The sequence below is a fragment of the Pezoporus occidentalis genome, unplaced genomic scaffold (assembly GCF_034315485.1).
Source record: "Pezoporus occidentalis ecotype Australia unplaced genomic scaffold, CSIRO_AGI_Poc_V1 ctg380, whole genome shotgun sequence".
NCBI classification, from domain to species: domain Eukaryota; kingdom Metazoa; phylum Chordata; class Aves; order Psittaciformes; family Psittacidae; genus Pezoporus; species Pezoporus occidentalis.
In genome coordinates, this window is record NW_026915703.1 from 41,070 (window position 1) to 64,911 (window position 23,842).

The window sequence follows — 23,842 nt, forward strand, 5'->3', positions numbered from 1 at the left end:
TGTGACCACAGAGTGGGGCACACGGCATCCCCCCGACCACGGACCCAGCTAGTCCCCAGGCTTAGGCAGAGCCACAGGCACAGAGATGGAGCAGTGGCATCCACCGCTGCCACCACCACAGGGAGAGGAACTAGGACACAGGACAGAGCCAGAGTCATTTAAAAACTTGTCTTTTATTTGTCTGTCGGAAGTGAGTTCCTCTGCATAGGGCGTCCCACCCGGTTATAGCAAAGTGAGTAACATGAAGGGACAGAGCCCCTCCTGGCCGCGCCCCCCCCCCGGAGCGCGGGGACCGGGGGGAGCCCAGGGCTGTCAGGGACATCCCTCCCCGAGCAGCTCCCCGCTGCTGGGACCCCCTTCCCTCCTTCCCTCCCTCCAATGTGAGGTGCCCCTCATCCTGACCTCCCCCCTCCGGGGACAGGGCTGAGGCTGGTAGGGTGGCGACACCCCAAGAGCCCCTCAAATCCCGCAGGGAGCAATAGCACCAAGGGGGACGGCTGCTCGCCGCAGTTTATTCCGCGCTCCCCACCGGGATGGAGGGGCTGGGGGTGGGACAAGCGCTGCCGGAGGCACAGGGCCCCTCCTGGGAACGTTGGGTCCGGGGTTTTGGGGGGTGGGGGGTGGTGGGGGTGTCTCAGCTTTGCTTGGGATTTACATTCTGGACCATGCAGTAGCACCAAAGTTCATGAGGTCATGGGTGACGACGTGCGGTTACTTCCGCTTCCTCCCGCAGTACTTCCCTTGTGCGCAGCCCACGCCGCCTGGGGGTGGGGGGCGGGGAGGGGGATGTGCGCAGGGTCAGGCTTCCTCTGCACCCTCCAACCCCGGGGGGTGGGGGTGAAGGGCACGGGTGCAGGAGCCGGCCCCATTGTGGTGGGGGTCACCAGTGGCAGCGCTCACCTCTAAAGCCCAGGGCACCGAGGGCTCCTCCATAGGTCTTGGGGGGCTTCCCTGCAGGGAGGAGAGGAATGGGGTGAGTGGGACCTCCAACCTGCTCGGCCGCTGGGTGCAGGGGATAGATACACCCCCTCCACCCTAAAAATACCCCATATGGGGGATGGACACTCACCACCAAATCCCAGCTGACCAGCAACCCCACCTGAAAGGAGAGTGGAGCCTTCAGCAGTCACCAGGCACCCCTATTGCTTTGCCCCACACCCCCCAGCCAAGCGCCCCCAGCTCAGTCCACCACCCTGCATCCTTCCCCAGGCTGTGGCCATGTCCCCCTGCTCCGTGGGCTGTGCGTGTCTCCATGAGCTGTCACAAAATGTGCCCTGGGAGGTGCCGAGGCAGAGAGCTGGGAATGGTACCTGGAAGTATTGGTGACACACCGAAGCCGGGAACTCCAACCCCTGGGGAAAAAGCAATAGCCAGTGACAGGTTATGACAGCAGTGCCACCCCAGCCTTGCCTGGCTGGGGCACCCTGGCTGGGGTCACTTGGAGGGATGGAAGCGGCTACAAAAGCCCCTATCCCCACCATGGCACCTATCTGGGTTTGGGGTGCTCTCCCAGGCAGTACTGTGCACAGCAGGGGATGGCAGCAGGTGAGGACAGCAAGTGGGGACAAGTGTGATGTGGCAGGGAAGATACTCCCGCCCCACCCCAAACATGGGCACTCACCTGGCTGCAGCCCCCCGACACCAAAACCTGTGGGATGAGAGAACCCTGTTGAGGGTGGGGAGTGTAGGCACAAGGGTGGGGATGGGGACAGAGATGAGGGTCACACTTTAAACCCCCCCGGCCAGAGCACCTCCTGTTTCTTACCTGGCTTGGGAGGTTTCCCAGCAGCTCCTGGATACAAGAGCCCTGTGTCAGAGAAGGGCATCAGTGCAGCCCTCACTGGGGCTCCCTGCTGCTGTGGTGCAGCCAGACCCTGCTATGAGACCAGAGGGTCACCGGGCAGTGACCCGCATCTCTGCATATTGGGGACACGGTGCAGTACCAGCCCCTGTCCCCATGGAATGGCAACGCTGGTGCTATGGCCCTTGGTACCTGATTGGTGATAGCATTCCTTTCTGATGCCCGGGAGCAGGGCAGGCAGCAGACACAAGATGGGGCACAGGGCACAGTGACTGTGTGTGGTGTGACCCAGAGGGGACAAAAGTGACCCTGCAAACCCTGCATCCCATACAAACCCTTCCTTTTCCAGCACTCTGCCAGCATGCTGCTGCTGCTCCTCTCCCTGGACCCCAGCCCTGAAGAGCCCTGATGCCAGGGACCAGCATCACTCACCAGCACCAAGCCCACCAACTCCGAGGCCACCAGCTCCAAGGCCACCGACTCCAAGGCCACCTATGATGGGGACCCTGAGTGAGTGCCAGCAGGGACAGGCCTAGCCTGACGTGTGCCTGTCCTTCATCAGGCAGCCACCTATGCCCTAGGGAAGCATCCCTCCCCTCTTATCCCTCTGGGAGGGCATCCCCCTGCCGCCCCATCCTCACTGCCTGGGTTCAGCTCCTGCTAGCACCTACCTGGGACACCGCTGATCCCTGGGACTCCAACCCCGGGAACACCTGCCAGAAAGACACCATTAACTTGTCCCCCCACAGCTCAGCAACCACAATTCTGGGCACCTCAGACAGTGCTAAACCCACTGAGATGGCCCTAACACCCATCCTAGGTGGCCCCAACACCCATATCACAGTACCCAGAGCAAGAAGACCTGGAGGGGGCTCACCCCTGTGTAATGCATCACTGCAAGCAGTGCAGAGGAGGTTAAAAATGTCCCTAGTGAGTCAAGGGGAGGGGGCACAGATGGCACATTGCACCCATAGGTGCCAGCATGCCACCTCCAATGCCTGGGCCACCTTCCACTGTGGCACCAGGGCACACAAAGTGAGGACAGCACCCTGAATGGCCACATGAGAAGGGTACCCAGTGACCACCTGAGGTGGACCTTGGGGCCGGGTGGCAGAGATACCTACCCAATTTTGGAGGTTTAGCACCAGGCTGCACCCCTAATTGGGGGATGCCTGCAAAGCAAATGAGGACACCACAGTTAGGACGGTCACCCCTGTGCCCCTCCCACATGCCACCATCCCCCATCCCGCCTGCATCCCCCCCGGCCACCCTGCAATGTGACTTGGTGGCTTTTAGCATCCCTGGCCACCCCTGCCCCCAGGCAGGTCCCCATGGGGGTGTGAGGAAGCACGTACCTGCCCCGGGGAGGATGCCAGTACCAGGTACCCCCACACCCGGCACTAGCCCAGGCACACCACCGACACCAGGCGTCACTCCTGGCACCCCAGCAACACCAGGCACTGCGCCAGGCACCCCTCCAACGCCGGCACCTGCAGAGAGAGGGGGTGAGGTGGCGTGGGGAGGTCACCGTGTGATCCCCATGCTCCCATGATCTGCTCAACATGCGGTGCCCATCCAGAAGCCTCTGGGCTCCCCCGGGACCAGGCTGTGCCACATCAGGGCTCGGGGAGAGCTTGGCTGCCCACCAAGTGGGGAGAGCTGCCAGCAATGGGCTCCTCTGGCCGACTCACCGAATTTGGCTGCCTTTGCTGCTGCTTTGGCTGCTGCAGCTGGAACTCCGACCCCTGAGCAAAGACATCAAGAGGGCATTAGTGTCCCTGGGGGCGTCCTCTCCAGCAATGCTGGGCAGAGCCTATCCCTCCAAGGAGTGGCCATGAGCTGACAGAGACCACTGAGGTCCTCCTTGTGCCTCTCCTCCCCAGACAGGCTGCCACCATCACCTGCCATCCTCCTCCTCACCTGGGATACCTCCAACACCAGGGACCAGGCCACCAACTCCAGGAGCAAGGCCACCTACACCAGGAGCCAGTCCACCTACACCAGGCGCAAGTCCACCCACACCAGGAGCCAGACCACCTGCTCCTGCAAGGAGAGAGGGAAGGAAGAGGGGTGGTGGAAGAGGAGCTCAGGAAGAGAGGTGGTGGAAGGAACTGGCTGAAAAGCCATGGCAGGCTGGGCTGAGCACATGGATGGACAGATGAGTGGACAGAAGGATACTGAGGTGGTTGGCTGGCTGGTGGTGTGGATGGGTGAGTAGAAGGGAGGGTGGATGGACTAATGTATGAGGTGTAAGGATGGTGAACCTAGGAACCTTCATGCAGACCAGCTTTCTGGAGAGCACCCACTGACACAGCCATGACTTCATCCCACGTCCTCATCTCCTCATCCCTGAGGAGAGCTCATCCCTCATCCCGACCCACAGGGACCCTGTTCAGTGCTGGGCCTCAACTCCAACAAAGGCAGTAACCTGGGGTGAGGAAGTGCCAGGAGACAGTATATGTGGGATAACCCTGGAGAGATCCCATCTTACCATACTTGGCTGCTTTGGCGGCTGCTTTGGCAGCAGCGGCAGCTGCTGGGGCTCCAACTCCTGGGGGAGAGGGGAAGCGTGAGAAGCAGTGATGGGCCGTGGTGGTCACACCAGCACCCCTCAGCCTCTGGAGACATGCCAAGCATCCCTTAGACACCACCTCACCTGGTATGCCTCCCACCCCAGGCACCAGACCGGGCACACCAACTCCAGGGACGCCAACTCCAGGCACGCCGACACCGGGCACGCCGACACCGGGCACACCAACACCGGGGACACCAACACCAGGCACACGCCCTGCTCCTGCAGAGAGAGGTTCAGGATGTGGCTGAGCAGGCTCTGTATGCACTGGCCTTCTGCCACCCGCAGTGCTGGAGGTGCCCCCCATTCTGCTCATTGTGAGCACCCCTTGTTCCTCCTCTTTCCCTGGAGAAGGATGATGGTCACTCACCAAATGCTGCGGCTTTCGCTGCAGCCTTTGCTGCGGCCGCAGCAGCTTCTGGGCCACCCACTGCATTGAGAGAAGGAAGAGAGTCATGGGACCAGTGAGGCTAGCACCACCCATCAGCTAGTGCCAGCCCATCTGCTCACCTCCAACACCAGGCACCACACCAGGAACCCCAGCCACACCGGGCACACCGGGCACACCGGGCACACCAGGGACGCCAGGGACGCCAGGGACACCAGGGACACCAGGAACGCCAGGGACACCAGGAACGCCAGGGACACCAGGAGCGCCAGGAACACCACCAATGCCGGGAACGCCGACCCCAGCTCCTGCAGGCAATGAGAGAGGGGGAGCTAGATCTCATTTCAGCAACAGTTGAAAGGTGGGACCTTGTCATAGGTCTGCTCTCATTGTCATGCTGTGGTTGGAAGAGCACCCCACCACCTCTTCCACAGTGCTGTAAGGGCGGGACTGGTCCCATTTGTCCCAAGAGGCCCCAGTGAGGATGGTAAATCTGCAGTTGTAAAAGAGTGGCTGGGAAGTCACCAGCACAGGGGACTGTGATGATCCATCATCATGGGGGGCTCCAGATGGTCCTCATCATGTGGACATCAAGCCTTGCAGCCAAACAAGCAACATAGGAGATGTGGCTGGTAGTCCCCAGTAGCTGCTGGGAAGGGCTGGGTACTCTGCACACTGGCCAGGCTGGGAAGTTTCCCAGGGCAGTGACAGTCCTGAGTCACTGGCACTCGTTACTGCCACAGGGACAGGCAATGCGTCACTTCTGGAAGGGCTGATAGAGGGGCTGATGTCGTGGTCTCCTGCTTGGCCCATGCCTGGCACGCAGTGCAGAACACATTCCCATTAACTTGTCAATGCCAAGTATCTTCCTAAATCCCATCTTTCCCTGGGCACCTGGCAGGATTTTTTTCTACATGATGCAGAAGAGAAATGGAAGCAATGGCCAGCAATGGAACTAGATGATTTTTAAGGCTCCTTCCAATACATACTATCCTATGATTCTGTGAAAGCTGCCATTGAGCATGGCTGCTCCAAGGGGACTCACAGGGCTTGGCAGTGATAATGCAGGAGAAGGTCCTGGGACCCACCCATGTGACCTCTGGCACTGCCTTCTGGAGCAGCATAGGGATCCGACACCCCTATGTGGAGCTTTGGGGCTGCTTTGCTTCCTCTCTGTGCCTGGGCTCACAGCTTCCCTGTTATTTTGCCACACCCCTCATCCCCTCCGGGATCCTGCTCGCTGGAGCTCCCTTGGGAGAGGTTATGACTGCTGAGTACCTGGGTTTTGCTAGCCAGGTTGGATCCATTTGCTAGATCTCACCAGGTTTTTGGAAGGTGGTGACCCTGGGATGTCTGCCCACCCAGGCAGCGAGGCTGAGCCTGCAGGCATCAGAGTGACCCAGAGAACCAGGGTGGAGAGGGTCAGCAGGGTCCCCAGGGAGCTGCTGGGAGCCCCCTGCACCATGCAGCACGTACCGTACTTAGCTGCCTTTGCTGCTGCTGCTGCTGCTGCTGGCCCCCCGACTCCTGGAATAAGGGAGAGAAGGACCCTCAGCCACCAGCCCCCACAACCCGCAGAGCCGGGTGATGGGTACAGGGCTCTTGGGGACAGTCACCTGCCACCCCAGGGACACCTCCGACACCAGGCACCAAGCCGGGGACACCACCAACGCCAGGCACAAGGCCAGGGACACCACCAACCCCTGGACCTGGAGGGAAGCAGAGCTGTCAGACACCCCCCAAAACACCCACTGCCACTGGTGTGGACGTGGTTTCTCCCAGTGTCACAGGAGGTTCCGTGGCACCTGGCTTTGAGCACCTCAGCTGCTCAGGGGATCTGGGATGTTCCCAGGATTGGGATTCCCAGCTTCCTACCCCCAACTGAGGGGTCTGGAGCCCACAAGACCACCCAGGAGCTTGGAGACCTCTGGGGTCCCCCATGGCCATGGTCATAAATTCCAGCTGCTCTCAGGGCTGACATGTTTCTTCTGGATACATTGGAATGAGCACTTGTTTGCTACTCAGTTTCCCCCCACAAAGCAGCCAACAAGGCAGTGAACATGAGCTCTACATCACCAGGTATGTCCCTCTGCTCACAATTAAAGGCTCATTACAGACTCCGCCTGTCCCTACGCCATGTCAGAGCAAAACCACATCTCTTGTGGAGAAACCATGGCTGATGGGGACACACCACCGTTTCAGGCAGCAGGAAAATCTGTGTTTTGTAATCCAGGCTTTTCGACGCCCAAGCCGTGCTCTCCCAACAGGCTTCTGGAGCCTGCCCCCAAAGGGGTCAAGCCCTTCTGCAGCCTTGTGGGAGGTTTCACCAGCTTTTGACTTCCACCAGCAAAAGCTTCTGGCTCAGCACAGTGGCTTCACCTTGCCTAAGCTCTAACAAGCAGCCCTGGAGCCATGGCAGGGGTCTGTGCCTGGGAGAGCGTCCCAGGAGATGGTACAGGGGGTGATGTGGCCGGTTGTGATTCCAAGCAGCCCTGGCCCCAGTGCATGGCCGCACAGTCAGCAGCAGGATCTGTCCCTGGCAGTGGGGAACTCACCAAAAGCTCCTGCCTTTGCTGCTGCCTTCGCTGCTGCCGCCGCCGCTGCAGGACCTCCAACTGCCAGGGTAGTGGGAGAGAGTCAGGGGTGTGGGATGGGTGGAGGTGACCCAGGGAACCCCAGAACCTGCATTGCCTCACCTCCAACCCCTGGAACAATACCAGCACCCGGTACCACTCCGCCAACTCCTGGCAGAACACCAGCCCCTGGCAGGACACCAGCTCCTGCCGCAGAGAAGGGCACTATCAGCTTGATGATGCAGGGACACCACCAGCATCCCCCAGGCCTGGGAGGGAGGGAGCCCCACTGGGGAGATGAGTGATGGATGTGTCCTCGGAGGGTGACTCACCGTATTTTGCTGCTGCTTTCGCTGCTGCTGCCTGTGTGCCAACTCCTGGGGAAGGACATGGGCAGCCACTAAGGTCCCAAGACCATTCCCACCTCAGCTCCCCCACCCCACAGGGACTTTGGGGACTAGCCCCTCCTGTTATCACCCACCCCGCTCTCCTTTGGGAAGCATTGGATCCCTCCAGGTTGTGCCTGGGGTGACACTGTCACTGGCAGAGCCCAATGCCCTGTCTAAGGACCAGCAAAGTGACTGGAGTTCCCAGTTCCCCCACCATGGCCATGCCAGGCCCCCACCCCAGGGCTGCCTGGAAAGGGAGCATACCTGTCCCGGTGGGGTACCCTGCCTTTCCTCCTGCTCCAATGCCAGCTCCTATCCCGCCTGGCCCGAAGCCTGCAATCACAAACAGAAAGGCAAAGATGAGTCAGGCACTGGCCCTAGGAAGGGGGCAATGAAACAGCTCCCTCAGCCCAAAGGCTCTCCCTGCCTTCGGTGCCCAGGGATGTGGGTGGTGTGCTGGAACCTACTTTGCTGCAGCTGATATGTCAGTTCTAACATCCCTGCCTGGAGCTGGCTGCAGCTCAAGACATATCCTGGCAGAGCCAGCTGACCGCTGCCAGTGTCCCCCATGCCGTGGAATGCCAGGAGAGCTGGGCTGCTCCCAGCTAGGCCCACAGGTAGCACAGCAGGGCAAGGCACAGGTCCCTGGAGGGACCACCTCACCCTGGGAGCAGGATTCTCCTCATACCACCCAGAGGGTTGGTGACCACAAAGCCATGGTGGCAGCCAGTGGGGCTTTGAAGAACTATGACTGCAGAGTGAGGGCTACAAGCACTCACCATAGGGCAGCTTACCAGTACTGTAGGGCAATCCATAGCCACCTGGAGAGAGAAGGTGATAGGTTAGTACTTGTCTGCCAGTGGCTGCAACCCCTCTGCCCCGCAGTGAAGCCCCTCTTTGCAGCACCAGCCCTTGGGGCACCTTCCATCAGGATAGTAAATCCTCCAAGATACGACTCCCATGATGAAGCCAGGCCAGGAGATGCTTTTCTCCATCACCTTGGAAGCAGCATCTCTAAAAACAGCCACTCACTGTCAGGGGCTAAGGCTGTGGCACTCAGCCAGTTTTGCAGGAGCCTTCTATGATCCCACTTTGGCAGGAGGTCCCCTGGGAGCCCTGCGGCAAGAGCTGTACCCAGCTGCCTGCACCATGGCCAGCTCCAAATGAAGGGGTTTTATTGGAATGACAGTTTGGGAGCCTCTGCTGAAATGTGACCTCTTTAGGAGGTCGGTGTGAAGGGACAGGGAGGGATTATGAGCAGCAATGTTGAGCCAGGGAAATGTCTCCTTTTGAAAGAGCATGATCCCACTGCTCAGGATGGCACAGGGATGCCCGTGACTCAGTGGGGAATATGTGCTTGGGGTGGGCAGCACCAAGCTCCCATTACAGCTGGCAGTGGCCTGAGGAGGAGTGATGGGCTGCCACAACCCCAGTGGGGGCACCTCGAGCAGCACTTAGGGTGGAGGGTGTCTCACACGCAGTCTTCCTGCTGAGGGGTTTGTGGGATAGGAGGGATGCAGCTGTCTGCAGCCAGGACAGTATTGCTCATGGCAAAGTGTCTCTTTGAGTGTGGGACACTGTCCCATACAGCCAGCAAGCATGTGGTTCCAGATTTCCCTCCACTCTGCCAGGCTGTCCCATCATGTCCCATGCCAGCACAGTGGCAGATGCATTGCAGGCTGTAGTAGCTGTGAGTTGTGCTGGGTGTCCCCCACCTTGGCAACCTCCCTTGCGCCATCCTCTTAAGTACCTCACTCACCCCAAAGCTGCGGAAAGGTCCAGCACTGGGTGACACATGTGGAGGTGACTCCAAGGGTCATAAGTCTCCAAGGGTTTTGCCGGGTCCAAGTTCAGCTCCCCACCACCCCCAGCCAAATGTGAGAGCAGCCCCCACCCCAGGGTTGTCTGCACCCTTCCTGCACCAGCATGAGGATGCTACCAGCACCACTGGGGGGGGGGCTCAGGGTGAATGGGCACACTCACTGGCGTGAAAAGGGTTTTGCACTAATCAGTGCCATCCCAGCATGGCTGGGTAGTGGGGAGCAGTCCCCATCCCTATGGCATGAGCTGGGACCCTGATTTCAGCCGCAGCTTCAGGCTGAGCCCCCAGTGAGCAGGCTGGCCCTGGGGCTGCCTGTTAAGTGGGGACAGCACAGAGCAGGAGCTCTCCAAAAAGGAGACTATCCGCTGAAAATGTTGTTTTCCCCACTGTCCCCTCATCTCATCTCTACTCAGCTGTGACACAGCACAGGGGACATGGGGATGTGTGGCAGCCCCTGCATCTGTCTGCACCATTGAAGGGTGCCAGCCAGCCCAGTGTCCCGATGCTGCCAGTCCTGAGCCCTCAGAGGTGACAAACTGGCATTTCCCAGTGTCCTGGGAAGGACTGGGGCACCAGGTAGCACCCAGCAGCTGAAACCACAGCTGGGGACACCACCTCTGTCCTGTTGGTCCCCGTGAAAGATGTGATGCACTGATGGCGCTCCCTGGCCAGGGGAATGAGTTGACCTCCCCTGGTTTATTTCACAAAGGCTCCCCATGAAGTGGGTCAGCCTGCAGCTGTATCAGGCTGGGCTGCAGGCCCCTGGCAGGGCTGCAGCAGGATGGAGCCAGGCACGGCTGCTCCATGCACCGGCTGTTTGCTCTCCACACCAGGCACCCCATGAAAGGCGGTCTGGGGATGGGCTGCATCCAGAGCCAGGCGGTATCCAATGGCAGCAAGGCCAAGTCGCCCCAAGGAGCGTAACTCTGCCTCCACAGGAGGAAGCTAGAGCAGGCCAAGTATTTCTGCTGCCATTTGCGGTGATGGGCCCCAGCAGGGGGAAGTCGGCAGAGCTGCCAGGGCCAGCGCCCGAGCCAGGATGGGACCCACTCCCCACAGATGGGCTCCCCCCACCAAGGCTTTCCTGCCTGCACCAACTTGTTTTGGCCAGTGGGAAAATGCCCATGGATCTACTGAACACCCCAGGGATGCAGGAGCCTGCCCAGATCTGGCTGCCCAGATCTTATGCTTATTGGTCCCAGCCAGCACTGGGTGTTGTGCCCTCCAGGGCCATGCTGCCAGCTTATTGGTCCCAAGAGCATCCCCTCTTCAGCAATGATGTTGGGACCAGTAAGCTGGCAGCATGGCCCTTGGAGGGCACAGCAGCTGGTGCTGGCTGCCTAGGACTGCCTGTCCTCCACTGTCCTTGCCTGGGCATGGCTGGCTGGGGGCAGGCAGAGCTGGCACCCAGCCCAGGGCTGGGTGTTGAAGGTTCCTGGAGCAGCCCCACATGGGGGCGGAGCACCCACAGGTTTCCCTGGGCTGGAGCAGATCCTCATCTGGGTGGGCAGTGGGGGGTGAGACCTTCCTGGAGCTCCATCTCCATCACCTGCCTGCTGCTGGTGGCCTTGGCTAGAGCTCCTCAAGCCAGGATATTCAGCCCAGGTGAATGCTCAGTGATACCTGGTGCAATCCTGCAAGCCACAGAAAGCTATACAGCTCTTGCAAGGGCTGTGTCTCATGCCAAGGACAGCCTGCGGTGGTCTACCCCAAAGCAGGTCCCCAGAACATGCTCTTTCCTACCTTATAACAGCCACAGAGAGGCACAGCATCATCCTCATGGGCTGTGGCAAGACCAGCAGCAGGATCCAAGCAGCTGCTCATAGGCAGGAGCTGCTGCTGGACTCACCTGCCCCTTGCTCTATCCTGCTGTCCCAGAGCCACCACCAGCAGCAGGTCCAGGGGACCTGGTGGCACCAGGCTCAGTCCTGGGGAATGGCGGGTCCTCCTGGCACTGCTGGGGGTCTATCACCCCTAGCCCCTTTGGCTGTGGCAGCTTACCTGGGAGCTTAGGAGCTTTGATGGGATACCCCAGGGGGACACCGGGCTGTTGACCTCCAAAACCTCCTAGTCCTGCAAAGCCAACAGCAGACTCTCACCTGGAGCCCGCACCAGTCACTGCAAGAGGGGAGTGCCCCGGGGCACCCTGGTAGAAGAGAGTGGGTGGCTCAGGAAGCCCTGAGGCATCTTCTGGCGGGGGGAGGCCATGGCTGTGATGAACAGGCTTGGGAAGGAAGAGAAGGATAGGCGAGACAGACAGGACACTCACCAGGGATTCCTGCAAAGGCTCCTGCTCCTAGGCAGAAACACAAAAGCACCCATGTGAGAATCTGGGCTGTTCCTCGTGGTCCAAACTAGTCTGCGTGGGTTACATAGGCTCAGCCAAAGGTTGGCTTCACTTGCCCATGTGCCCTGTGGGGCTGTGACCCAAATGATGGGCTGGAGCCAGCCCTGGCAGGATGGGGATGAAGGCAGAGCTGGAGCCAGCCCTGGACCCACCCTCCACCCCAGTGTCCCCAGGCGATCTAGGGAACTTACCTGGAACTTTTGGCTTGACTCCAGCACCAGTGGGTACTCCGGGCAGCACCCCGACGCCAGGGAAGCGGACGCCTGTGGAAGAGACCAGAGAGCATTGCTTGTAACCAAGACCCCTGCACCCAGCTCCCAAACCCTTGTTACCCATCCATGGCTCAGCACCAACCCTTGTACCCTGAGACAGGGCATCCCCATACACTAAGGGCTTGCTGCCCCCCCTGTGCCAGTCCCAGGGCAGAGCTGCCAAGGAAGTGTTTGCTCCAGCCCTGGTGTTGCCTTTCCTTTGTAGGGCCAGGCAGCCTGGACAGGAGCTCAAGGTGCCTGCAGGATACATGGCACCTGTGAGAAGGTCCCACTCATGACAGCAAAGCACTAGCCCATGCTGTGGTATAGCCAAGCCTGGGCATTGCTCACTGCCCAGTGATTTGCAGTGCCTTTGTGCAAGCTGGGGCTCTTTGGGGCACAGGAAGCCCCAGGCCTCCAGGGGCAATAGGCAGTGCTTTGGCCTTGCAGTCACTTGGATTGGGCTTTGGGGTTTGTTTTTTTTTTTGTTGGTGGTGTGTGGGTTTTTTTTTTCCCTTTCACAAATGTCTTTCATTATAACTCTTGCATTTTCAGACATGGAAAAGACATTCCTGACCAGCAACACAGTTCTTCTGACAATGTTGAAACATCTTGTTTTCACAAGTTTTCCTCCCTCGAATTACTTTGCAGTGAGGAATTCCTCCCCCTCCTCCCCCTACTTCCCCCTTCTTTCCACACAGTCTTTTGCTGGGCAAGCCAGTCCTGGCATGGGCTGTGCCCGCTCCTCTCCCGGTGCTGATGCCACCTGCTCCCATGGAGCTTGACATGAGACCACTGGAGATGCTGGGTTCCCCTGCCTTTGGCACGGTGGAAATGTCACTATGGCCCCAGCAAAAGGGTTTGGAAAGTACAGGCAGCAGTGATGGGGCAGGGAGGGAGCTCAGCATGCGGGCAGCAAGGGGCTGCAGGAAGCCTGCTGCTGGGCAGGCAAGGGATGTGCTGCGATGGCCATCTGGCCACAAGGCTGTCGACTCAAACTGGAATGCTGGCACTGGGTGGGGACCCCCTCAGGAGTTGGGGTGCTGCTGGTAGGTTGGGGATCCCCAGCTCACCTGCACCAGGGAGCACACCACCTGGGAAAGCTCCAGGAATCCCAGCGCCTGCCAGGCAAGAGAAAGGCAACAATGAGCAGCTGGCAGGAGCCATTCCCCCCCACTCCCCAGCCCCCAGCTCTGGGGCCATGGACCTACCTGGTACTTTTGGGGGTTTCACTGCTGCGCCAACCCCAGGCTGCACCACACCAGGTACCACTGCACCTGCAGGCAGCAGACATCCCTTGAGCCCCTCATCAGCTCCTGCACACCATGGCAGGCATGGGGACAGGTCTGCCCCAGGCTCAGCTATGCTTGGGATGAGGGTTATTTCCTTACCTGTAGAGACCCCGAGGCCACCAGGACCACCAACTCCAGGCACGCCACCAATGCCAGCACCTGGGGGCATTGGGAAAAGGAATGAACCAGTGTGAGATGCCACTGCTGAGCTAGGGGTGGCCGGAGTGGTGCCAAAGGAAAGGACAAGCAAAAGGCAGCTCTTAGGAGACAAGGGACACTCTAAGGCAGTACCACGGATGAGTCCCCTAGAGCTGGGCACAAGGACCCAGTGGCTTGATGGTCTTTTCTCCTTGGGGCTTGGGTTTGGCCAATACCCCTTTGCCAGCACACCAACATGTACAGAGTGCCTCTGAACTGTCAGCGATCCCCACAAGACCAGCACCTCCCACTTGCATCCCCCTAGCTCCACGGGGAAAGCTTTTCCAACCCAGGGCCTCAGGGGATACCAGGAGCCCCAGCGTCGCCTTGCCTGGCATTGTTGGGTACCCCCAGCACTCACCAGCTTTCGCAGCTGCCTTGAGTGCAGCTGCAGAGGCAGCACCAGGGAAGGCTGCCCCAGGGAAGGCACCTCCGGGGAAGACACCTGCAGCACCTGCAGGGAGAATAACCAGCATGAGTATCCCCAAAACGTGTCCTGGTCCTGCCCTCCATGCTGGCCACTGTGGGCACAGGAGGTGATGAGCCATGCAGGGCTGCAGCGTGATGCCAGGGGCTGGAATGAGGCTGGGCAAGGTGGTGGTTAGCAGGCACTGCCCTGTACTGCACCAGCTTCTCCCTGCATCCCCCCCAGACACATGCTCCCATCTGCATCCCACGTATCACCAGCTCTGCCAGCCACCCAGGGCCCATGGCAGTGTCACTGGCTGCTGCACACACCAGGTTCCCCTGCTGCAGGTCTTTCCTCAGCTATCACTCCTTGGGGTCACCCTGCTGTGGATCAATGCCATGATGCTGTGGGACCACAGGGATGCCTGTTGGTGGCTGCCAGTCCCTCAGGTCTGTGCAGAGCACCCAGCCCAGATGAGACCCACCAGAGAGCCAAGGGAGTGCACTGTACTGGGACAAAGCCCCTTGCTGTCTCCAGGGTGGGTCTCTGGGGACATCACCCAGGGACAGTCTGGAAAAGGGTGGCCAGTGGTCAGTGCTCACCTGGTTGTAGGCCGAGTGGGCCAAGTCCCCCAAGGCCTCCGACCCCTGGGAAAAGTGGGTTGAGCTGCGGGGAACTGCCAGGGCCAGAGAAGCAGAAACATCCCATTGCCCCATCCCCACAGGGTGAGAGCGTGCCCCAGGGACAGGCACAAGGACAGGTGACAAATGTGCTGCCAGTGTCTGGGCTCCCCACCCCATCACTTTCTGCTTTGCCTGCCCCCACCCCACCAGGCCACGAGGGGACGGAGCTGTAATGTTTATGGCTGAGGAACGAGTCCCTCCGTCTCCGGTCTGCGGCCAGCGCTGCCTTCCAACATCTGGGGCTAATCAAGACCTCGTTCCCTCTAGGCATAAATTCCAGTGCCTTTGGCTCGGGGCGCGGACACTGCACGGCTGGGGCTGGGTTTTCGCAGCCGCCCCACATTTGGTTTTAATTATGCAGAAATAAAGGGCCTTGTTTTCCTTTCCACGAGCTGAAATCTGAGCAAACGGAGGTTGTGGCCCCCGCCTTGGGCTGGCGCTCCCACCGCGCAGACGGGCCAGCGCAGGAGCCGGAGGCTTGGTGTGCCCCTGTGCACCCCTGCCTGGGCAGGCAGAACTTTGGTGGGTGAGGCATTGGCACAGGGTGGCCAGAGAAGCTGTGGCTGCCCCATCCCTGGCAGTGTTCAAGACCAGGTTGGACACAGGGGCTTGGAGCAAGCTGCTCCAGTGGAAGGTGTCCCTGTCTGTGGCAGGGGTTGGAACTGGATGAGCTTTAAGATTCCTTCCAGCGCAAACCAGTCTGGGATTCTATGATACTGTGATCTCTTCCTGTGCCTCGATGAGCACCGGGTATTTCCATTGGCACCACTTTTGCCCCTGCACGTTCAGTACCTGTTGCCCCAGCACTTCCTCATCATGCCTCAGGCTCTGTGCCCTCAGGCTGTGCATCCTCCTGCCTCCTCTCCTCACCCTCCCAGTGAAGCACCCTCTCACTGCATTATTTCTAGCTCAGTGAAACCCCAGCATGGGCTGCAGGAGGCTCAGCAAAAGCTACTTGGCCACAAACAGCAGAGCTGCCAGCTTCCCACTGGCACTGTGTCTGGCAGGGCAGGGCAAGTGTTAGCTGGCATCTTCCCGAGGAGCTTTGGCACAGGTTTGCAAGCAGCAAGCACCCTGAAAAGGTGGTCTGGGGAGGCTGGAGGGGACAGGGTAGTGTGCCAAAGCAGGGTACAAGGAGGAAGGCTCCCTTGCCGCTATTGGGACTTGGCGGGGGTCAGTGTACCAGGGCAGGGCAGAAAGCACTCTGTGCCTTGGCCATGGACGTGCCCAGGGTCAGGGGATCCCTTGGCTATGTGAAATAAACAAAAGGGCAACGGGGGTCAGGAAATATCTTGTCCCCTGGCATGGCTGGCAATGGCAAGAGCACCAGGGAAAGGCTTCTTACCTGGTTTGAGAGGTTTTCCTGCAGCTCCGAGTCCTGGGGGAGAGTGAGTGGAGAGGGATCAGAGCCATCCTTCCTCCAAGCATCCCCCAAAGGGGGGATATGGTGCAGGATGGGGATGCCCTTCCCCTCACAAGCAGCTTTGCTAGGGGTCCCCATCCCAGCACCCCCATGGACAAATTGGTGCCAGCACTCACCTGCTCCCAAACCTCCAATCCCAGCACCTGCAAGCAGCAACAGTCTTAGCACCCATCCCAGTGAGCATCCCCCACTCACCCACCCACCCATGCCAGGCTACCCAGCGTGTCCATGGGGAAACAGAGAGGGTCACAAGGGTGCCAGGGGATGGGGCATCCCCCCTGGGATGTCCCCAGGCTTTTGGAGGAAACAACGGGGACAGGCTGTGACCTATGAGCAAGTCCTGTGGCCAGGGCTGGGCAGGCCCTAAGTGCCAGTCCTGGAGAGTGGACACTGCCAGGAAGCCACCCAGGGCTGAGCAGCCATATAGGCTGTCCCCATGTCCCCTGCTCCCAGTTGGCAGCTCCCCAGCCCTCTGTGCTGGCTCACAGGCACGAGGGGCTCCCCAGGCACCTCCCCAGGCACCTGCACCCCATGGTGATACCCAAGCCTGGACCCCCTTACCTGGGAAAAAGCCTCCTCCGGGAACTCCCCCTCCTGGGATAGCACCAGGGACCCCTGCAAGAGAAGAGACCCTCATTAAAATCCCCCCAGGGATCCAAGTCTGTCTGGTGGGGTGGGAGGGAACACCTCCTTGGATGGGAAGATGCTCCCTGCAGATGAGGTGGGAAGCAGAGCCCTGGGGCAGGCCCCTGCCTGTCCTTGTACACCTCAGTTTCCCCACTGTGACAGTGGTGACAGGGCTTGGAGGTACCCCAGCCAGGAGCTGAGGGAGCATCTTGGTGGAGGTTGCAGCAGGTCCTCCATGGGAAGGAAGGAGATGGGGCTGCTGTGAAGCAGTTCTGGTTGGTGTCCAGCTCTGCTGTCCTGTACCACAACCAGTGCTGTCTCCATCATCTCCGGCTCCACATGGCTCTGGGGTACCTGTCCGGCCCTGCAGGCAATGCTGATCCCAGCCAAGCCTGGCTGTGGCTGCCGCCTGCCCATGCTGCCTGCCCTGCCTTGCTCTGCCTCGCTGCCAGTGAAAGAGCCAGCTCAGGCACAGTACTGAGATGTTGGACTTGGGGGGGACAGTGGCATGATCCACTGAAACCACCTGCACCCCTGTGCCCACCTCTGCGAAGCTGAGCTGAGAGTCTAACCACCCAGATATCATCGCTTTCCAGGGCATGTGGAGCCCATGCTCAGACAACCCCACAGCGCTGTCCATCTGGTTTGGACTCTGTCAAAGGGCTGTGTCCTGCATACCACCAGGCAGCCGGCCCATGGGTGGTCACCCTGCTCCATCAGGGCCATGGCTGGGGCCTGCAGGTGAGTTGGTGGCACAGGGAGGTTGCAGTGCTGGGGGATGCTCCGCTTTTGGCTGGAGCATGTTTTTGGCACTAGGGCAGCTGCCATGGGGTTTGCAGTGGGATTTGCAGCGAGGCTGGCAGGAGGATCTGGGGGTTGCTGGAGGCAAGAGCAGGGCTGCCATGGCCAGCATCCCTGTGGCAAAGCTGCACTCAGCTCTGGGCAGAGGGGATGGAGCTCAGGCTGGATGGCACTATGGACCCTTCAGTGGCATGGCTGGGACCTGAGGACCTGCTGTCCTGCTCCAAGGCTGCATTGGCCTCCCAAGCACCCCCAGGAGCTGGGTGCATGCACCACAAGCTGCACAGTACCCAGCGACAGCACAGACAGGTGTCGGACAGAGCTGGCAGCCATGGTGAGAGGTACACTGTGCTGCACATCTCCATTTCAGATGAGGTGCAAACTCTGGGGGTCCCCCCTCATTGTGCCCATAGCCCCCTGCTTCACCCCAACAGCTGCCTGCTGTGACACAGCAGGAATGAGGGTGTTCCCTGAACCCTGCTCATATGTCGCCAGGGCAAGTAGGACAGACATCTCAGCCCAGCCACAGAGAGAGAGAGCAGGCACTGGGATGCAACCACATGTGTGTCAGGACACACACGTGCGCAAGAGGGGTGCCAGACTGTGCACACACAGATGTCAGGACACACGCACCGGCAGACATGCACCTACCAACCCATTGGGACACAAACAGAGGACGTGTGCCAAGTCCTGTCACACAGTACTGTGCCCCTAAAGCCAACCCCAGGGCCCTGCTGGGGCTGGGGGACAAATCTGGCCCTGGAGCAGCTGGTGTCTCTTGCAATGTTGGGGACATGCACTGGGCCATCGCTCCGGCCGCTCACGCCTCTGTCATGGCATGGCATGGCACAGCCCAGCCCAGCTGCCAGCCAGGGGTTTATGGGGTGGCTCTTTTCCCTGCACACTCCCCTATCCACAACCCTACCCACGCCACCCCTCCCACCGCAACACCCCCACCCCCCCCACCCCCCCACCCCAGCTTGGAAAAATAAATCTCAGCTTCTTGCCTGTTTCTAAACAGACTCCAAGCATCCACACATCTCCTGCCCTCCCCCCCCCCTGCCCTGCTGGATCCAGCCAAGATTCATCTGGGTCCCCCCATGCCTGGGGCTAGTGACCATCCCCCACCAAGCAGGGGGATCCCTGCAGTGCTCAGCCCCAGGGTGATGCCTCAGACCCCATGGCCAAGGCAAGGTCCCTCGTGCTGGGTGATGCTAAGCACCCGGCAACCTGGGCTGAGCTCTCCTACCCCTGGGGAAACTGGGACAAGGCTGGATGGCTCACAGCCTTCCTGGGGTGCTTGGAGACCTCTGCCCACAGCCATGCTGCTATTCTCCACCCTTCAGCATTGTTACCCTCCTGTGGACCCTGAAAGGGAGGTCCTGCTTCCCCCAGACACCATACCATGGCCAAGGCACTGTGCTCATCCCAGTGGCTCACAGAAGGTCTGCACCTTCTGGAGGATTACAGGGGATGTGTCAGTTTATCAATCCTCTCCATGCCCACATCAGTAGGTGGAGGATGTCACCAAGTCCTGGCAGGAGCCTGGACGGCTGGGGGCAGCAGAATAGCAGAAATGGGGATGCCATGAGACTTTGGGGAGCCAAGGCTTCCACTCAGGAGCATTGCAGGAGGCTGCTCCCCCTGGCTGCTCTCTCTGACCATGTTGCCAAAGGCAGCCCGCTCTGCACTTCTCTTGAAGCTCTTTCCTGGACTGTGTTGGTGCTGGCAGAGCTGTGCTCATCCCAGTGGGAAGACAGTGCCCATAACCCCAGCATAGCATGCCCCTCTTTGACCTCTCCATCTTGCATTCCTCTGGCACATTGGGAAGAGCAAACTGAGTCACCAGCCCCTCAGTACAGGAGGAGCTCTGTGCTGCCTCTGCCCCTGGTCCCAGCCTGCTGACACTCCAGGAAGGGGGGTTTCTCCTATCTTGCAGCTTGTCTCTGAGCCGAGGCTGGTTGTAAGCCTGCAGAGCACTGGGCTGGCCCCCAGCACCCACCCCACAGATATGTTCTCAAGCCAGTGTCATCTGTACCATTTCTACCTGTACCACTGATTGCAGCTTTCTTTACAAGCCAGAAGTACAGATGTTTTCTCTATTCTACAGCTTTCATGACCAAGACCAGGCTGGAGCATCCACCACAGGATGCGAGCTCACACCCTCACTGTGCAGCCAAACCTTGTACATCGCCACCCTTCACGTGCCTGTGGGCTCCTGGGGCAGGCTCAGCACATAACCTCCGCTGATATTTCATAGAATTTCTATAGCATTTCCCCTCTTCCCTCACGCCACTGCTTGCTTTTTCTTGGGAAAATGGGTTTTGGAAATATGCAGTGTCCAACCAATGTTGAAGCTGCGCTACGCCCTGGCACAGCTCGCTGGCAGCAGCTCGGGAAGAGCAGGGAGGCTGCTGCCAACAGCCTAGCTCCTCTGCAGCCCCCTGAGACTCTAGCTTTCATCTCAGAGTGCTGGCAGACAAGCTGCACCCTGCAAGTTGTTTGCAGAGGGAGTAGCCCCAGCAGGATGGTGCCCTGGGGAGGTGCCTGGCTGGGAGGGGGAAATACCACCTGAGTCCCACAGCTGGCCCTGGGGCACCCCGGGGACTTTGGGTGTCCCCATGCTGGGATGCCAGTACCCTGCACCTCCCAAACTTCACCCTGCGGTCCCAGAGAACTGCAGGGCTGAGAGTCCTCTTGGTTCCTTCTGCCCTGTACTCCACCATGGGAAGCAATAAGGGATGGATGGATGGATGGATGGATGGATGGATGGATGGATGGATGGATGGATGGATGGATGGATGGATGGGTGGATGGATGGATGGATGGAAGCACTGTGGGACAGATACCCTGCTCCAAATGCTGGGACACGCTGCACTTGGCAACTTTAGGGAAACACACAGCAGGTTCCCCGTGGGATCCAGCCATACACCTTCCCACAGTGCCCAGTACAACTCTGCTGTCAGGGTGCAGAGCAGCAGGGGATGATTCTGACCTGCCACTGGGAGTTTCCCAAGTACCACCATCTGCTGCAAGCCTGGGACTCAGCTCCTCAGCACTGCTTTGTGTGCAATTTGTGTGCAATTTCCCCCTTGACCCTGAGATCTCTCAAGTGTCCCTCTCCTGCCAGGCTGGTTTGGAGCCACACTGGCAGTGGGTGCTGGAGGAGGATGCTGGCTGGTAGCCCCCCCCCATGCCACTGTCTGTGCCTCTGTCCCAGCACAGTTCACAAGGGCTGGCAGGGCAAAGGGTATGGCTGAACCTGCCTGGTGCCACACAGCACACCAAGCTGCAGAGACACTGCTCATTCCTCTATGGAGAAGCGTCCTCCGGTGTCCCCATCAGCACTGGGCCATGGCTATCTCCTCTATGAGCTACTTCCCAAATCAGCAGACACCTCTGGAGGTTGAGTCACAGTCAACAGTCACAAACTGCTCAGAAACTGCTGCAGGATCTCACCAGGGGACCAATGTCCTCCAAAGACAGTCCCAGCTGGCCACTGCTTGAGACCTGGGGCACAAAGCCACTGTAGCAGCAAGCAGCATGGAGCATCACTGCTGGTGTTGGAGACTGCCCACTACTGAGCTGCATCCCATCAAGCACCTTGACCCTGAGCAGCAGTTACCCAGGATCAGTCACTGACCGTGGCTCGGCTTTACAGGTGCTGTATGGCTGGGCACCCCTCTGGGTCATGCTCCCTGCACAGACAGAGGCAGACCAGCCCCTGGCTGGAGTCCACCATCAAAACAGGGCAGAGCAGGGAGCTGCAGGGCTCTGGCAGATGGAGCTGCTGCGGGCAGACCCCTAAGTGCTCTGCCTGTGGCGAGGGGTGGCCCAGGCTGCAGCTGCCAAGTGCCATACACGGCCCTGGCACTGCCTAACCCCTGCCCTCTCCTCTCCTCTGGTCCTCAGTCCTCTTTGGTCGAGAAGCCTCATGCAACAACTTTGGCACTGACACCATCACTGATGGTGGCTCTGCCCACCACACAGTCTCCACAGTGTGACACAGGAGAGGTCTCCAGAGGGGGCTGTCCCATACCTAACCAGGCTGTCCCCACCTCGCAGCCCTTTGCCCAGTCTGGCCATCACAGCAGGCTGAAACTCAGTGTTCAGAGCTACTCGCTGTGCATGTCATGGCCTGACCATGAGACACAAGTGTCCAGCCAGCCACCCAGCACCTGCTGCGCTGGCAGCTCAAGCTGCATCCCACGGCGTGGTGGGATGTGCAGTCCACGCGGGCTTTGCCTCTCTGCACCAGCAGCGTGTTTGCTGCACGTGCATGCGCATGTGCTGGGGTGTTGCACAGCCCCTCTTCAACCAAGGCACCAGCCAGTGAGCCATGACCTGTGCAATGCACGGGTGGATGGAGCCAGCGCCGGTGATACAGTGCAAGGGGACACCCCAGGCACTCAGAGCCCAGGTTCAGGCAGGCTGAGCCCTCTGCAGCTGCACCAGTCCAGCCAGCTGTGCAGCAGCCACACACTGCACAGCAGCTCGCCCACATCAGCTGTAGGATGCAACACGCTGACCCCCCCTGCCCCTCCAGCTCACAACGACATCACTCCGGGTGGGTGACTGGTGCCAGCTCCCCTGGGCCCCTCACACTTGTAAGCCCCATGGGCGCTTAGAGGACACCCTTGGCTGCCCTGCTCTGCGCACTGCCTGCGGGTCCCTGAGCCTCATGGCTCTCAGTTTCTTGTATCCCCTAGCCTCTCGTGTCCCCAGGGGCTCTCACTAGGACATAGCACCTCGCAGCCTTCTCCCAACAAGTGCTTTGCACAGTGATGCCATTCCTGGGCTGCCCTGCCACCATCCCTGGGGACATTCTGCCCCACCCGGGTGGGCTGGGGGACAGAAAGTCCTCCAGGGAGGTGCCCAGGGCTGGGCAGGGGGCACTTGTCCCTGCTTGGGGACACGCACCCAGGGCAGGCGGGGGCTACCTGGGGGGGGCTGTAGGAGGCAGCAGCCGATGAGGGTCCGTGCAGAGGGAGTGTAAAGCGGGAGCTGGGGAAAGAGGAAGGAGTCTTTTCTTTCCTTACCTCCTTGCTGAGAAGCCGGGAGGATGGAGAAGAGGAGGAGGACTCCTGGAAGGAGGGGTGCAGCTGCCTGCCTTGCCATCTCTTGAAGCAATGCCGTCGTGCTCCCGCAGGCTGTGTGTTTTATCCCAGAGCTGCTTAATTGTTGCTTCCAAGGATGCGAGGGGAAGAGGAGGGGGGAATGTGTGTAAGGAGGGAGGGGAAAAGGAGAGGGAGAAGGGGGGAGAGAGGCACAGGACACTACGTCATGAGGAAAGGGCAAACACACACCAGCCTCTCCAGCCGATTGGGCTGGCTGAGGTTTTTTTTTCCCTTTTTCCTTTTTTTTTTTTTTTTTCCTGGTTTAATTCCTCTTTCTCCAATCTGAGCTCGCCTCTGCCAAAAAAGCTGGAATGGGGGGAGCTGCCAAGGCAGCCTGCGGGGGGGCGGGGCCGGGGAGTGGGAATGGGGCGCTGCGCCCACCCCGATGGGACACCCCGTCCCCGGTGGTGCCGGGGAGGCAGTGCTCCGGACGTCTGTCCCACACCGGGGGGGGTCGCATCCCGGGTGGCACCGAGCGGAAGGGGGTGAGAAGGAACGGGGGTGTCCGGAGTGCAGGCAGGTGCCAAGGGGGAGCCGCTCCACCCGGGTTGTGGGGGAAGGAATGGTCCTGGTCCCGGTGCCGGTGCCCGGTGCAGCGGGGCACCACCGGCGGCGGCCGTTAGGTGGCGGGAGCGGGGTGCACGGTGCGAGAACCGGCCGGTCCGCAGGAAAATCTGCGGCTGGGGCCCGGGAGCGTGCGTCCGCGTCCCGGCCCCGACCTTGGGGTGTCCTGGGGACACGCAGCGCCCAGCCACCGCGTCCCCTGGCCACCTCCAGAGCCCGGGGAGTTTCCTGCAGCCGTGCTGGGCTGTTCCACTCTTTCCAGCCCCAGTTCATTTGGGGCCGCAGGGGCTCCAACCCCCTGTCAGCTCTGAGTGCAGAACCAGATGCTGGTGCAAATTTAGGCTCCGTGCGTCCCCACATGCCACCTCGTCCCCCTTCCCAACGGGTGTCTCTGGACAAGTGTCGGTGAGCTGCTGGAGCAGGCAGCGCGTTAAACGGGGGAGGTAGAGGGGTGGGGAGTGGGGTGTGTGGAAAGGAGAAGCAAGAACAAAATACCCTTGTCACTGCGGCACTGGCCGTGCTCCGGCGCTGCAGCCCATCGCTTCAGCTATGACATGGGGGGTTCCACTCTGCCAGGCACCAAGT

The 23,842-nt window shown here is 60.0% G+C and overlaps 1 protein-coding gene across 12 annotated transcripts; it reads right to left on the reverse strand.

Annotated features, from left to right (window-relative positions):
• Window positions 1-154: 154 nt before the first annotated feature.
• On the reverse strand, window positions 155-22,938 carry ELN (elastin). 12 transcript variants are annotated; one of them, XM_062632062.1, is made up of 35 exons: window positions 22,616-22,929; window positions 16,710-16,763; window positions 16,265-16,291; window positions 16,071-16,103; window positions 14,645-14,689; window positions 13,995-14,087; window positions 13,535-13,594; window positions 13,355-13,420; window positions 13,217-13,264; window positions 12,084-12,155; window positions 11,815-11,841; window positions 11,547-11,618; window positions 8,518-8,544; window positions 7,988-8,056; window positions 7,667-7,711; window positions 7,458-7,541; window positions 7,317-7,376; window positions 6,378-6,470; window positions 6,238-6,288; window positions 4,884-5,069; window positions 4,744-4,803; window positions 4,458-4,595; window positions 4,293-4,352; window positions 3,722-3,844; window positions 3,493-3,546; window positions 3,157-3,291; window positions 2,926-2,973; window positions 2,473-2,514; window positions 2,234-2,293; window positions 1,766-1,807; window positions 1,622-1,666; window positions 1,311-1,352; window positions 1,070-1,099; window positions 901-951; window positions 155-761 (listed from the first exon to the last, which is right to left on the reverse strand). In XM_062632062.1, the coding sequence occupies exons 1-35, from the start codon at window positions 22,692-22,694 to the stop codon at window positions 712-714; spliced, it is 2,271 nt and encodes a 756-aa protein (XP_062488046.1). In that variant the 5' UTR covers window positions 22,695-22,929; the 3' UTR covers window positions 155-711. The 12 variants fall into 12 exon arrangements, with proteins under 12 accessions (XP_062488046.1, XP_062488047.1, XP_062488048.1 ...); XM_062632063.1 differs by having other exon boundaries at window positions 1,622-1,648; window positions 22,616-22,928; XM_062632064.1 differs by lacking the exon at window positions 14,645-14,689 and having other exon boundaries at window positions 22,616-22,931.
• Between the last annotated feature and the right edge of the window lie 904 nt (window positions 22,939-23,842).